Source organism: Rhinatrema bivittatum, chromosome 5 (genome assembly GCF_901001135.1).
Source record: "Rhinatrema bivittatum chromosome 5, aRhiBiv1.1, whole genome shotgun sequence".
Taxonomy (NCBI): Eukaryota; Metazoa; Chordata; class Amphibia; order Gymnophiona; family Rhinatrematidae; genus Rhinatrema; species Rhinatrema bivittatum.
The window spans coordinates 268,662,242-268,677,944 of record NC_042619.1 but is presented as its reverse complement, the minus strand read 5'-3'; the positions used below and the strand labels follow the sequence as shown (position 1 = coordinate 268,677,944).

General features: G+C 46.5%; 1 protein-coding gene across 1 annotated transcript in view; it reads left to right on the top strand.

Annotated features, from left to right (window-relative positions):
- Positions 1-4,323: 4,323 nt before the first annotated feature.
- TGFA (transforming growth factor alpha) overlaps positions 4,324-15,703 on the top strand; it is a 52,985-nt gene continuing 41,605 nt past the window's right edge. The window contains exon 1 of the mRNA XM_029604007.1: positions 4,324-4,540. Coding sequence (XP_029459867.1) covers positions 4,447-4,540 — 94 coding nt within the window. The 5' untranslated portion in view covers positions 4,324-4,446. The remainder of the gene's footprint in view (positions 4,541-15,703) is intronic.

Genomic DNA, 15,703 nt, shown 5'->3' with positions numbered 1-15,703 from the left:
GACACTAGCGCGTCCCTAGCGCCTCTTTTTGGACAGGAGCGGCGGCTGTCAGCGGGTTTGACAGCAGACGCTCAATTTTGACGGCGTCGGTTCTCAAACCCGCTGACAGCCACGGGTTCGGAAACTGGACGCCAGCAAAATTGAGCGGCCGGTTTTCAACCCGCGAGCCGTGGGCCGATTTCAAATATTTTTTTTTTTTTAACTTTTTTTAACTTTTGGGACCTCCGACTTAATATCGCCATGTTTTGGACTTGTTTTTCCTGCCACCAGTTTGCAGTAAAGATTTTATTTTTGGACACCAGAACAAGAGTGAAGACTGTTTCTTTGGTGTGACTAACTAGTATGCAGAAGAACCTACTGGAGAACAAAACACTAAGGACTTTGAAAAGCCAGGCGGTTTACAATAAAAACAATCACAAATAGATAAAAGTCAGTAATAAATAGTCCTAAACATATTACACATTATAAAATAAACAGACACATAACATAAAAACAATGCACGGTAAAATCCTGCCTCTTCCTGCGCTTATTAAGGCACCATAACAATACAAACACTAATAAGCATAATATTAACAGAGAAAAAAACAACAACAATTAAAAGACTCATAAGAACATAAAATCATGTAGTACATATCTCCTTGTCATGGCCAAAAAATATTTTCCAAATGATGCTGAAACCCCAGAGCTAAGAATACACCACTCCAGGGAAAAAATGGACTCTTTGAACCATGTTCTTATTTTTTTTCAATCCTCATCAATATTAAAGGCCTGCTTGAATAAAAAAGATGTAATCATTTTCGTAAACTTCAATACTGAGGTTTCCATCCTAGCCTCCAAAGGAATCGCATTCCAAAGTTGAAGCCCTTGTATAGGAACCCCAGGAGGTGATGGGGCCTTGTGTGGTCCATTGCTCTCCCCATGTGCCTGATTGGAGCAGGGGTTACAATTAAATTACTTTTTTTTTTTTGCAGGTAGACTGATCTCCTGTTATGACAATAGTAGTTACAGTATGGTGAATCCAATGGGGTCAAGTTGGCAGGGTGTTCACCACTCCCCCCCCCCCCCCCCCCCCCAACAATATGGTACAGAAGGAACTGTCCTCAGCTTAGGGCTCAAACCCTGAGCTTGGATCCCAGCTCAAAAGAAGATTAGGGCGATTTGCAATTTATTCAGTCTGAAGGGTTGATTACATTAAAATCCACATCTATGGGTGAATAGGTACCACCATACAGAGTTTAAAAATAAAGAACACCAGCGTTTATGTAGCCTCTAGTGTATCACTGTGTGTTCAAGAGTGGAGATTTAAAGGTTGACCCTTTTTTTTATTATTATTGTACTGTGGATTAGCACAGGAGGACTAGTAATACAATTTATTGCACAGTTTGGCTAACCTCTGAACTCATCAAACTCATGAGTTCTCTCTGTCATTTTTAGATGTTTTTGAGACCCAAAGTGAATGCACCTACACTGTGTTTGCCATCTGTCCATCCTTATATATGTATTGGGTGTGCATGTGGATGGACAGACATCGTGAAGGCAGGCCAAGGAGGTTGTTCTATAGCCATCATGAGCCACGTACCTCCCAAGGAAGCCCCAGTCCGCAGGCCCTGCTTCCCTGGCAGCACACTGCCACCCTCCTGTCCGTCGGGCAGAGATTTCCTGGGCAGCAGCTCTGCAGGGCCTGGAAAGGTTTGGGCTAGGCTGGCATTGCCAGCATGAGGGTTTGGCCAGAAGGGTGAGGAGTGAAAGTACCTTGGCTGAGGAGAGAGAAAGAAAAAATTGCCTCTTTTGTGCCGAGTGTGCACTTTCCCAGCTTGCTATTTTTATTAGATCCCAGAGAAGACTGTTTTAGTTCAAAACCCAAGTGACTCTTCAAGCAGGTATTGCCCCGACCATCCCCAAAATCCCAAGCAGGTAAGGCACTAATCCATGTAAAGCAGGAATTCAGCAGGGACAGCTGAAGAGAGGATCGTCAACAGAGACCCATGCATGCATTACAATGAAAAGTGTGAACACAACATAGACAGCTGAAGAATGGATCCTCCTAACAGCCCCTTGCAGGTATCACCCTGATATATGTAAATCACGAGTACAGCATGGTCAGCTGAAAAGTAAAGCCAGGGCGGCAATCATAAAAGGAATTCATTTTTCCCAAAAAAGAGAAAACATGTCTATGTAAAATGAAGTGACAAATCAGGAAACAGAAGGATATTTCATGTTTCTATAAATATTGTATAGTATTCTAGCTCATCTATAATAAAATGGCAAAATAACTCAGCAGATTTCCAAACATATACAAATTATAGGATGATCAGAAGGACTTTGTTACAGAAAAGGCCTGTTGCATTGCGGTTCGGTGCCCAAGTCACATGAGCTGGCATCACTGCCAGGTCATTATTTGGGGAGAACAAAGAACTTCGCTATTGTCCTGTCAGATCAGAAGAGAACGGGATGTCAGAACAGCTTGCAGCCAGGAGACACATCATGCTGCTTCCCTGGGCAGGAGGCAGCTGAATCCGAGGCACCCCAGAAAGGGGATTCAAAACCTCTAATTTTCAAAGATTTAGAAGGTACCAGAAGGAAGCATTTTCCATAGAATGAGAAGTTCAAGGACAAGGAGCCCTCATATGAAGCTGACAGGAGGGAAGCTGGAAAGGAATGTGAGAAAATTCTTCTCCACTGAGAGGATGACCCCTGGAACCTTCCAGTGGAGGTTATAGGAGCCAACACAGTGGTAGAATTCAAGCACAAAGGGACCTTAGTAGCGGGGGAAGATAAAAGAAGGCCACGGATCTTGTAAGAGCTGTGACTGCACAAATGGGCAGACTAAGTAGATCAAGTGGGTGTTTCTGATTCACTAAAGGCAGGATGTGTTTGTGTGGGTTCTCCAGGCTTGTGTCTTTTCTGAGTGGCACCCACTTGTGCATTTGTGTTATCTCCCCATGGAACATGTATATCCCAGTCACTGCTGGAGAGAATAAGTTAGAAGGTCCCTAGTTTGAGTGACAAGCAAAACTTGAGCAGAGGGGAGGATAAGGGCCAGATTTAAGGATCTGGTGAAATTTCCAGGGCACTCTTTCTGCCTAGTGTTTCCTTCCACCAAATTACCTTTGGGCAAAACTGGCACTTTTTCAAATCTGTTAAGCCTAAATGCTGAATAATATTTTTGTGAAGTCTTTGGTTTTTTTATTGTATAGGTGTGGAAACTGAGGGATATTTTTGCACTAACTTTACATTTGGCAGAATTGGCAAAAAAGCAAAATGTTTTATCATGCAAAACATTTGGTTTGGGGGGGAGGAAGGGTTGATATATTGTTTTTTAAATTATATATATGTGTACGTTTGCCCATGCCTTAAAATCAGGCATTCAGAGGTGAAGGCGAGGCTGGAACTGGGATCTTCGTGACTGTCAGCTCTTCTGTGTTATTGTATACAGCACATGGATTTGGCTGTGTGTGCCTTACAGAAAGTTACAGTCTTTCTCGGCTTGTTTCACCATAAGATTGTGCTGAAGGTGTGAAATCCCAGCCCATTGAGCACCCAGTGCCTCCCAGAAACGGCAGCAGGTTCTCACGCCTTCATTTGCATAGCAGCCTTCTCCCTGCTTCCAGGTGTGTGCACACCTGTGCTGTTGTGACTGCGCCAACTCAGACAGGGCCGGGGCAGGGAAAAAGTGGAAGGTCTGGGAGCCAGGATATGTCAACTGCTTAACATGTGCATTTTATTCTCGGGGGTGGCTGATAGCAGCAGGACTCCAAACGGTTTTCCACTCTTCTTTGGAACCAAGGCAATGCCGGCTTGTGCCTTTAAGAGGAGAGAGGACTGAACTGCAGACAGAAATAGGGAGTGCAGAAGAAAGCTGGCAGCCAGGCATATTTTTGTGTAAAGCTCGGCAGTGTGTTCTAAGTGTCTATCTTTTGTAGAAGTTGACTAAGTGTAGCTGACGTAGATAGAAGCCCTGAAGGGGTGCGTAAATTTTTAGCATGTTTTGTTTTTTTTTAAGCGAGAAAATGTAACCTTATCCAGATTCATCGAGTGCTTCTGCTTTTGTGAAACTTCCGAAAGAAGATGCCAGCCTTACGGCGAAGGAGTAATTCTTCTAAAGCTCGGGTCACCGGGTCTCTGGCATTAGATGGGAACAGCTGCCTGACTCGCCAAGAGTGGCGAGTCAGGCAGCTAGGGCGGCTCTGGAGGGGGAGTCAGCAGAGCAGCCAGGGGGGGAGGGGGAGGGGGGCTGCAGGTAAACGCAGGCAGAGAGGTGAGAGGCAGGAGAACAGGGGGGCGGGGCCGCAAGCCACGCCCCTCCCGGCGCTGGCAGAGGGAGAAGCCCTCCCCTCCCGCCGCAGCCCGAGTCACAGGATGAGACCCTGACGGGAGCCGGCCCGCGATCACTCCTGCCAACGCTGCTCGGCCGGCGGCACACGGGATTGGGATACTCTGGGCTGAATGGGAGGTGGGCTACGCCTGTACGAGGCACCGTGTCTGGTCCAGCTCGGGAACATGCTCGCCTCACCTGGAGAGATCGTCCTGCTCCTCCTAGGTAGGTTTCATCCTTTTGGGTTCTGGCGTCCTCTTGTACAAGTTTGCAGCTAAGAGCACGTTCTGCGAGGAGTCTGAAACGGGTCAGGCTGTTCTTTGGTATATTATTATTATTATTATTATTATATACTGTAAGCAGGGTGCCGAGCAGCCAGTGCGGACTACTAGAAGCTCTTTTTAGATTCAGGGAGCTGTTACATGGTCTTTAATCTTGTTTCAGAAAACATGATACTGGATAATATGTGTGTGTGTGGAGTTTTGCCGTTTGGTGCCTCTGACAGAGGGGATAATATTTGCCAGGGTTAAAAAGGTTTACTTTTTATTTTCACACACCCTTTGGGCTCCACTCCCGGTCTCGGACCAGGGATGCTTTGCTAATTACCATTTCATTTTATGACGTGGGGATCTCCTTCTAAAGAACCAATCCATATTTTCAGCTATATATATATTTATATAATTATTATTTTTTTATTTTTTTTTACACATTCTGGTTTCTTTTCCAGACAAATGTTCTAGAGTACCGTACAACGTTTTGCCTTGGGTTTTCTTTTTTTTTTTTTTTTTTCCTAGATAAATTCTTCCATTCACCTGCGATTTATTTCCAGGTTTGGAGATTTCTTAAAATGTTTCTTCTTTGAAGTCTGGCACAGTTCCTCCCCCACCCCCTCCAAACTGTTTGCAGCTCAATATAACTGAGTACTTGGGGAGAGCAGTGTGGGCTCTGGAGAGTAGCGCCCAAGTGCAATTGCGGTGACCTACTTTCACCAAAGGTTTGTAGTAATCCTGATCCAAGGCTGGCAGCGCGCCTCAACCCGTGGCGAGCATTCCCTCGTAAAGCCGCTTTCCGCGGTTCTGTGAGGGACTGAACGGCTTCCTCCCCCCAAGCCCTGCAAAAGCCACAGGAAAGGGCCGCATTCGCGATTCACTTGTAAGCTGTAACCAAACCGCAGGGCCCACTACGAAATGAAATCAGTTAAGAAAACACCTCTCGTCAACGTAATGCCAGGGCCAGGTTCTGGGGGAGAGCAGCATCTCGGAAGGCTTGAAAAAGGCTTAAACTCCTTGGCTCCCATCACTTTAATGGTGGAAGTGTCTGCAGGATTCGGCTCTCCTTCAATGCCCCAGCTGAGGAAGCTCTTCCAGGCCCCCCTGGGAACTGCTGGGCTGAGGATATTCCTGCGTGTGCACATTTAATTATATTTGAGTAGCAGGAAAGTTCAACTTCTAGGTTTCACGGTACAAAGTTCATCTTTATTTGTTAGAAAACCGACAAAGTGTTTTTGTTTTTTTGTTAGGCATATAAAAACGCCCCACTGCTAGGAACCTGATCGGTGAAAAAATGCAAGGTTTGGGATTTTCGGGACTTTTTCTCAGGCAGTGTACCACCCAGCGCAGCTGAAGTTACTTTAGAGAGACCCGGAATAGGGTTGCCAACTGGCTTGAGATTTTCAGGACAGGTTGATCCAGTCCGGCTTATACCGTATTGCATGCAGGGATTTGTAGTTTTGATTTCCCTACTGCAGTCCCTAAGAAAAGAGAGACTAAAAGTCCCCTGCGTTTAGTGGGATAAAACCAGGACTGAAGTGGCCTATCCTGAAAATCTGAAGTCAGTTGGCAACCCTAACCCCCGGAGGGGGGGGGGGGTAGAGAATGAGGAAGTTCTGATGTGTTTGAGTAACTTTAACTTCCTTGCTGGGCTTTGCTGAGGAAGGGTCCTTGGCCCCCCCAACACTTATCTGTGTTTCTGTAAATCACAGGTTTCAGCTTCTTCAGAAGGAGAGAATGCAGCCTAGCTAAGGATTAAATAGACCGGTTCATCTTTCAGTAATGCTGAGAATCTCTCAGGGTTTGACAAAGCTACAGCTGGAAATGCCAGTTTTGCAAAGTAGTGATCATTTCAGTTTATGAATGACCCAGCCCTCCAGCTTGCAGTGTCCCACGCAGACTGAATGGAAGTCAAAGCTTCCCATGTTCACACATAGGCGTGCACACACCTTAGAAACGTGATCACAGCTCTAAGAAGTCTCCTGGGCCAGAGGTGGCCAACTGCGATCCTCAGGAGACACAAACAGGCCTGGTTTTCAGCATCTCCAAAATGAATATGCATGAGAGAGATCTGCATGCACTGCCTCTAATATATGCAAATCTCTCTCATGCATATTCATTAGTTTGTTGATCTTGTGGACCAGAGTTGGCCACCCCTAGCCTAGGCCATCGCTATTATCAGACACAACACTTCCAATTCTGCCTGATTGCATACGGCGTTACTCCAGTCGCACTGTTGCTCAGCTATGTTTCCAGGAGGGTAACTTTGTATCCTTACTAAGGCCGTTGTCCTCCTCTTCATTTTCATGCACAATTTACTTGACTCCTGAGAAATCCTTGTCAAGATGGTTCTTCTGTTTACTGTTTAGCAGCTAAAAACAGAGAGTCTGCTTTCAGCCGCTGTGTGGCTTGGCTAGTCAGCTGGATAACTTTATCTGGCTAAACAGGGTAATATTCGGCAACATGGTCACAGTACTGAGTATGTCCAGCTATCTTAAAGACAGGTCTGAATATACCCGGCTAGCTTTAGGACAGGTCTGTGGCCCGACCAGAGTTAGCTGGATAACTTATCTGGTTAATGCTGCTCCAGGCTGCACTCCTCCTACTCCCAGAATGTCCCCCTCACTTATCTGGCTAAATTCTTATCGATATCCATATCTGAATGTTCATTAAACAAGAGATACTAGGGTGCAAGGCAGCCCCCACTCAGTCAGATTCCTAGTTTGCAATCTCTGAGCAAGGAGAATCCCACAGTACTGAGCTATGAAGAGAGTAAAGGTTGATACAGATAGATTTGTTAAAGTGGCATACAGGACAAGCAGCACAGGCTTATGGGTTGAGTTTTGAATGGAGTTAGAAGATATTCAGACAGGAAACATCCCTCGAGATGCATCACCCCACTTTCATAAATGACCTCGCCTTGTTGTGGGATGTGAGCATTGTGTGTGTCACAGCTGGAATTCAGAAAGGCAGTGTGAACATGCACTGCACTGGAATTACATCGGGACAGGGAGATCAACCTTGCAAACGCCAGTTCTGGGGCAGGTTTCCAGAGCCCAGGCCCCTACTAACCCAACTTGGCCTGTGGCACAGGGAGGGCTCTGATGGGCATTATCAAGGAGGGAACCTCCTTTTCCTTTGGTGTACTCCAAGCCCTGATATGATGAGAAAAGAACACAATTGTGAAGGTATTTTATCCCATAGAAACATAAGACTACAGCAGATAAGGACTGTTAGGGCCATCCAATCTGTCCAATTTAAATCTGATGCAATGCCATAGATCCCACCTGATCCTTGGCTACCCCTCTCCTCTTCACAGCTAGGGATCTTCTCTCCTTATCTCCTGACTGCATGAATTTTCTTACTCTTTTAATCTCCATTACCTAGACTGGAAGGTTGTTCCATGCATTCACCACCTTTCCTCTACCAAGATCACTTGCAGACTATGGAATTGAGAGAACACCATCTTTCACAGTGGCTTTTTTTTCTCCAACTGCTGGGGTTTAGGAACATTATGCTTTTACATGGACCCAAAGAAACACGTTTTCTAAATGGCCAACATTCTTCATGTAACCCCACCTGCTGGACACACAAAATGAGAGGATCTGCCCCCATATGGGTTCTCTTTAGTGCTGCCATAAAAAGATCTATCATTTTTAACAAACAGTCACACCACTCCTAGATCTAACCAAACTCCTAACTTTATTTTTCTGGATTTTCCAGCCAGCACCTATGTATAATTTTAGAAAAGAGTAAAACAGTCTGTACCGGATTCTGAAAGTTCATGAGACATGCAGAAAACATACACCACATCAAAACAATCTGGTACCCCAAGGTTTGAAATACCACACTCTCAGGCCACACGTGAACAGAATTTGGAACTTTCAGTCACAGACGCCTCTTTCCATTCTCCCTTTTTGGGGGACATGGAGCACAAATCTCCTCCCCCCCATGAATCACTCATGACCTTTTGGCCTCAGACACCTTCCTCCACTGTCCTGGGCTTCTCCATACAGTAAGGTGCAGGCTTCCCTGGTTTCTTCCACCCTCTGCTCCTCCTTGGGATTCTCCTTCTTGTCCAGGCTGTTTTTCCTCAGGGGGAGGAATTGCCTGCTCTCCAGCTTTGAGGAGGAGAGAGGCCCTGCAGAGCCCATGCCATCCTGGAGGTCCCTCTTTTTTTTTTTCTCCAAAGCTGCAACCTAGAAAGGGCAAAGACCGCCAGTTTGACCCAGAATTTATACTTTCCCAGGCCACATTCCCGTTACTCTTAAGGGGACAACCTCCTCAAAGCCCCCTTAACTTACTTTGCCTTAAAATATCCCAGAAACCGTAGTCCATATTCTTCAAGGCTATGTTTGGGGATTCTACCTTTCCACAAGAACTTGAGTTAAAAATGATCCATTTCTCTATTTAAAAAAAAAAACAAAAACCAAAAAGAAACTTGTGAGCAAAAAGATATATGTGATTAATATATAATTAATTTGAGGAGTAATGACCATTTTGGTAGACTAGGCTTGCCCCATCACAATAAATATAAAAAGGACTAACAAATACAGCATGCAACAAGTTAGACACTTTTAGTATTATGTGTGATTATAGACTCCACCTCATTAGAAAATAATTCCCCAAATATTTTAACACATTCATAATACCAAATAAAATTCTAAGTATCCAGTATTCCTAGTTGTGCACGCACGTTTAAAGGGGCGGCTAGAGAATGTCAGACGTCTGCATCAGTTCCAGTACGGCCAGAATTGATGACCACAGCTGGGCCCCCTCCCCCCAACCTTTACAGACCAGGGAACTGATATTCGGAGATTAGGGGACAGGCACAGGACCGCTTCAATGGCCAAGTCCAAAAGCAAAGCACATGTACGCAGCATTACGTGAACTAGCAAGAACCCTGCTCACCCCATACACTTTGCTGCTGGCCATCATTTTGTAACTTTGACTACCCGTTAACATAAGGCTTGAGGGTAAGGTGCATGGAGCAGCAGAAATTTGTTGTTGTTACTAGGTATATTACTATATCACACCAAGTGCAGGACTGCAGCTTCAAACATTTTTCCATAGCACTTCAAAAATGACAAAATCTACTGCTAAACAAGAATGGGACACGGTCAGGGATAGGGCTCCCCCCCACGTTCATGTTCTACTTGTCAAATGAGAAGGAAGTGTTTTTTGATGGACATAAACTTTTCTTCCCCCCCATCACTGCTGCAGAGAAACCTGGACCGAGGTAGCCCTGAAAACTTACATGCAGTAAGGTAACGTGCCCTTCCTTTTCTGCCAGCTTCAGTGAAAGTTACCATGGCCACCTCAGGCCTCTCTTTCCTGAGAGGCGGATGCAGGGGCAGCCCTTGCTTTTCCCACTGCTAGGACCTAGGGTTTTTCTCTGCACGCGCAACTGCTGGATCTGCCTTTTAGGGAGGGCATCATCTTTGCCAAACACTGAATGTAATCCACTTTGAAGAGTCACAAAAGAAGGAATATAAATTTAAAAAAAAAAAATCTAAAATGCATATTTGTCCAAAGGCTTCGTCATTATGGAGCATGATTTTTGCTGGCTTACATGAGAGAACAAAGTGAAGTTCTCACTGGTATCTGCTGGATCTCCAACACTATAATTATCGAGCTCTTACAGCGATGACTAGTGTTGCACAGTAACCCTGGACTGATGAATTAGGCAAGTTGCTCGTCACAAGTTACTGATCTAAAGAGCCAGGATTTCCTTGGCAAGGTGAGGACTGCAGACATGGATTTTGGTTTGAGATCAGTGAGAGGAATGGAGTTCCCCCATATCTCTAGGTTTTGAATTCCGGCGTTAGTCAAATGTGTCCTTCCCAGATAGATATGAGAATGCTGGCGCTGGCAATTTAAAAAAAAAAAAAAAAAAGTCCACAATTTCCCGTCGGGTACCTCGGGTTTAACTATAACAGAACCATCTCTAAACTCCAGTTTTCAAACAGAACAGAACAGAGCGCTGCCCAAAGGTGACCTCATTTGTTTAGACACATGGAACTGCAGGAAAGCGCAGTGTGATGTCAAGCCTGCAACCACAAGTCCCATTAGGATTGCAGGATAGTTCATATCTAATCTGGAATGGTGAAATAAGGCTCCTGCATGGAAACTGATTTTGTGCAGATGTTACACGGGTTGGGGTGGGTTGAAAGAGGAGCAGAGGTCCAAGTCCAACCATCTTCTGCTTGTCCAAAAGCCATTTCTATATATATTTTTTTTTTTCCTGACAAGCTCATCCAGTCCTGGTTGTACCCCACTGCATGCAGGGAGTCAGGATTTCTGCTTTTCTTAGAGAAATCAGAGCTGCAGGTGGTCCCTAGGAGCAATATAACAAAAATGCTGATCCGAGTGGGCTGGCAAACCAGCATAATCTCTTCTTGTAGTATCACCTTTATAATTGCATTTTCCAAGGGGCTCTAGAAATTCAGAAACTCACTCTGACACTCTTTAAACATCTGGGGTCTGATTTATGGAAGCCATTTCACCTCTGAGGGCCATAGAATGGGAGCAACCCTTTTGATTAAATCGGTCCTCCAGCATATAAACGTTTAAGACTTGTCAGACTAGGTTGTAACTTAAAGGGCATCTCTCAACATTTCAAAGGATCCCTTCTCTGGAGTTGCTGGCTGTGTATACGTCTGGATATATTTGTTTTATAAATTAAAGGCTGTATCTGGTAATTGCTTTTTCTGTTGCTGGAAAAGCATGCAGGCTGCAGTAAAGCAAACCGGCCCCAGGTCTCACTCTTTGCACTAATTGTGTAGGTACCTGTCTCCGTGCACAGCAGACAGCTCTGCGACAGGGGAAAACCCTGGCCTCACATCAAACTGGGAAGTGTTGGTGTCTTGTTCTGTGTCTTTGTATTCTGGCCTGGAAGAGCCCCCACGTTCAGGAAACATCTGTGTCGGGAAAGAGGGTACATGGCGCCAGGGAGACAGGCTGCGAGTGGACACCCCCCACTGTGGCTCTGCAGGGCACTATAAAGGCTGAGGGAAAAGCATCGGGAGACGGGTGGAGCGTCGGCTTTCTTGTGAAGGTGAAAACACGACGAGACTGAATGGTGAAAAAGAGACTTGCTGAGGGCCCATGATCTTGGACCTGGGAGTAGGGGGATACTGGGTGCCAGCCGGGAAGTCTGCGGCCGCGAGCGGAACACATCTCGCTTGTGGTAGAAGAAGAGGGAGGCCTCTGGGCTGTGAGCGGTGCGAGCACTGGGTGCCTGCCATGCCTCGGGAGCCCGCAACTGCATAGCCTTTCCTTCTTCCCACCTCTCAGAAGAGGAAGTGGATGGTCCACGCGGGCGGGAAGAAGGAAAGGTCATGCCGTCGCGGCCCGGAGCAGGAGGAAGAGCAACAGCGCTGCCCCCCTACCCTCCCCGCCGCAGATGCAGGAAGCAGAGCAGCACCAGCCCCCGCGCCGCCTCAAGGAAAATGAAGAGTCCCCGTCTGTCACAGGGGTTGAAGGAGGAAACTGCTGCTGTGCTTCTGATGAGGAGTGGGGTAGGAAGTGAGAGAGAATATGTTTGTGTGTGTGTGTGTGTGTATGTATGGAAGTGAGTGTGCGTGTGTGTGTATGGAAGTGAGTGTGCGTGTGTGTGTATGGAAGTGAGTATGTGAGAGAAAAATGGAGGGAGCCTGTGTACAGGGGTGTGTGTGAGGGAGAGGGGAACCAGAGATCACTGGGGGGGGGGGGGGGGAGAGGAGGGACAGAGAAGTGAATCTGGGGGAGAGGGGGGCCAAAGGAATCATCCACCCCGGGTGCCAAATACTTTAGGTACGCCACTGCCTGGGAGCTAAAGCTATTGCTGGGCAGTGGGGCCAGGCTGTTCATGGTGCAAGAAGTAGAGGACCCCCAACAGCCTGTGGGAAGCAATCTGCTGCCTTTTTTTTTTTTTTTTTTACCTCCACCCACCCCCCCTTAATGTAAACTATAAAGAAAAAAAATTTTCATTACAAAAAATGTGCTCATCTCAGCATAAAAAAAACTAGACAGAACTTCCGCTAGCATATTGATTCCTAAAATGGACCTTTTTCCTATAGTACCTTCAATCCCAAGTGGCTCTCATAGTGCTTCTCAAGCCACTGGAGTGGGCAGCTGCAGCATATGACCAGCCCGTTGTCTAATAACTGTGTATTGAGCCCCTCGTTCCCAGGCAGCCTGCGCACTCTGAGGCAGTGACTGTCCTGTTGGGGCTCGGGGAGCCTGGCCTGTCTTGCTGTGGTCCCTCCCCATGTGTAGGCTGCTCTCTGCCCCAGAAAGGAGCTGCAGGACGGGTTTCCAGCTGCTGAGTTTTCCCTTTGCTCTGTTGCAGAGTTGGGTTGCGGCTAATGAAGGCAGTTGTTTGTATAAGTGATATAATTAAAAGGAAATAATGTATGGGCTGTTCCTAAAATGTAAAGAATAACAAAGCCCTGGGAATTGAGAGAACCGGACAAACAGGGTGCTGCTTGCAAGGTGGGGAAGCTGCTGGCAAAAGGTATCCAGATGTTGAAAATGACTCCTCCCAAAGCTTAGGATTTCCGAGAAGGCATAAGGCAGTGCTTAACATTTTTTAATCTGAGACTTTCAGAAATATGAAGGTGCCTGTGGGACTTTGACTCAGATTCCTAATAAATAAAAAGACATTTAAAAACACAAAGGAGGGTTTCCAGCTGTAGATGTACCACCCCCTCAGCATATGAAGCAGTCGAGCAGTGCCAGCAGGGTTTCAGGCTTGGCACCTTCACCATCACTATCCGAGGTGTACGAAGGTTAGTCTAGGGTCTGGTCTTTAAGAGCGCTACAGGGGTGGCCAGTAACATAAAGGTTCATGTAAAAGGATTTTCTCAGAGTAATGGCAGTGAGCAGTGTGTGCAGATGGACCAGGGATTGCAATAGCAGGAAACCCTCCCTTTGCAAGGACAGGCAGGGGGTGGCAGAAGGAAAAGCTGCGGCCTTCACACCAAGCCAGCCTGTGACTTCCATCACACAAATGGGCCTTCCGTTCTGCTCAATGTAAACTGCCTTGGGCTGAACTTGTTTCGAGAGAGGCAGTATAAAAATAGAACAGAACAAGAACCAGACCAATCTCCCTTAGATTTGTGTGTGTGTGTGTGTGACTGAGTCCACCGACACTGCTATTACCCCTCTCAGGGGAATAAAGGCAAACCCACAGCCAAAGCAGACATCCAGGCTCTGGTGCTTTTAAACCAAGGCCTCTAATTATTTGGCCTGCAGGGCTTTAGCGAGTTTGCCTCCCCACCCCCCAAGGATAGCGAATGAGCCCAATGTTTACAAGGCTGCCGAGGGACCCTGCCGACCTCCTTGAGAGATTAACAAGTGGTGGAAGTTACATTATTCAGGCCCTGTCCCCACTGCACTGGGCATAGCCAGGGGAATGATGGATGGAAAATGGAGGAGGGGGCTGGACTAACTTAAGGCCTGCATTCACTCCATGGTGCAGAATAATACATTGACTTTTATAGGTAGGCCTGCAGAACCCAAGTCACCAAAGCCAGCTGTCTGCAGCTGAATGGCAGATTACAGAAGCTGTCTCTGGCTGTTTCTTTCTCCACTGGAGACAGGGGTGGGCAACTCTGGTCCTCCAGAGCCACAGACAAAGCTGATTTTCAGGGATAATTACAACATGGAAACGTAGCTGATGAATATTCAGTGTGGATAGCCTGAAAAGCAGACCTGCTTGTGGCTCTGGAGGAGCAGCCTTACTGCTACTTTTTAAAGTCCATTCTCAGAAGTTTTCTGAACCAGGGTCCTTTCCAATTTGCAGAAAAACAGTGGTGGGACTGGGAAACCAAATTGGCAATGTGACACCCAAGCCAGGAGAGATCTTGTTTTTGTCACTGAAGGTGTCTTCAGGGTGCTTTCTGGCACGGTGTGTACCAGGAAACCTGCACGTCTGCCTTTTGACTCCGATCCCAGTGCAGGGTCTGAGCTCTGAGCCGATGATGGTCCCTTCTGGGCCTTTGGGCTGAGACTGAGAGCAGGTGCAATAATTGGGATGCAGGGTTAACACCCTCGCCGTGGTGAGGACCAGTTCCACTGCATTATTCCATGTCCTGATGCTTCACTTCCCTTCTTAGCTGAAGTGGCTTAGTAACCTCCCACATTACCTGAGATGAACCAAAAGCCAGCAGTGCCGTTTCCCTGGGGGGGGGGGGGAGGGGAGCGAATGGAGGGCGCTTACCCAAATTTAGTTGCCTGCTGCTTCTCAGCAATGTGTTGGGTATCCGGGGAGGGAAAGCTGAGAGAGCGAGTGGGCCCTGGGAATTGCCGTAGGCAGGAAAGCACCTGCAGCCCCTCAGCTCCACAGTAGTAAGACTTGCTCGTGACGGCCTCTGCAAACGTTCTTTGCTTTCCAGAAAATGCTCTGCCTCTGCCACCGTGATTAACCAGAGTGGTGCCCAGGGGGAGCTTCTGACCCCATCAAGCTATGTCTTTGGCACTTAGAACTAAAACGGGATTTGCCCGGTCTCGGGGGGAGGGGAGGTGTTAAAGGACTCTGCTTGGGTTCTTGTAAGATCTTTTTTTTATAAAATGGATGTTTATTAGTAACACAGGAAGAAAATTGTTACTTGGTTCTGGATAAATCAAACTGGTAACATCTTCCCGTCCTCTAGTACAGCGGTGCCTTTTCCGGGTTTTCGGTGCCGTGTACCCTCCTTTTGTAGCTCTTCTTCATCTGTGTGCTGCGGCACTGGTCCTTTTTAATGCAGACCTGCCACTCTTTAATGCAGCACCCACATCCAGTTTTTAAAAAAATGTTACCAGATGTCTAATTCCTTCCACTCAGTATAGGGGTAGGTGAGGGTCTGGGGTGGGAGTTTATCTCCCGGCTCCTCTGCGAGAGGAGATTTGGGATAAACTGGGGAGGCTATTTGGTTGTCTTGTAATTAGGGTTATATTACAGTATTTCTGTATTATATAATATTGTTCTAAGCCACTTGGGATCATTTGAAAAAAATGTTAAGTGTAATGTACCTAAAGTTTTATTATGCTGTCCCTGGCATCTCTCAGTAATAGCATGGAAAGACTTGACCTTTTCAATCCTTGTTTCTTGAGCCACAAATAACGAGCACTAATTAAAAGCTCTGCTAATGCT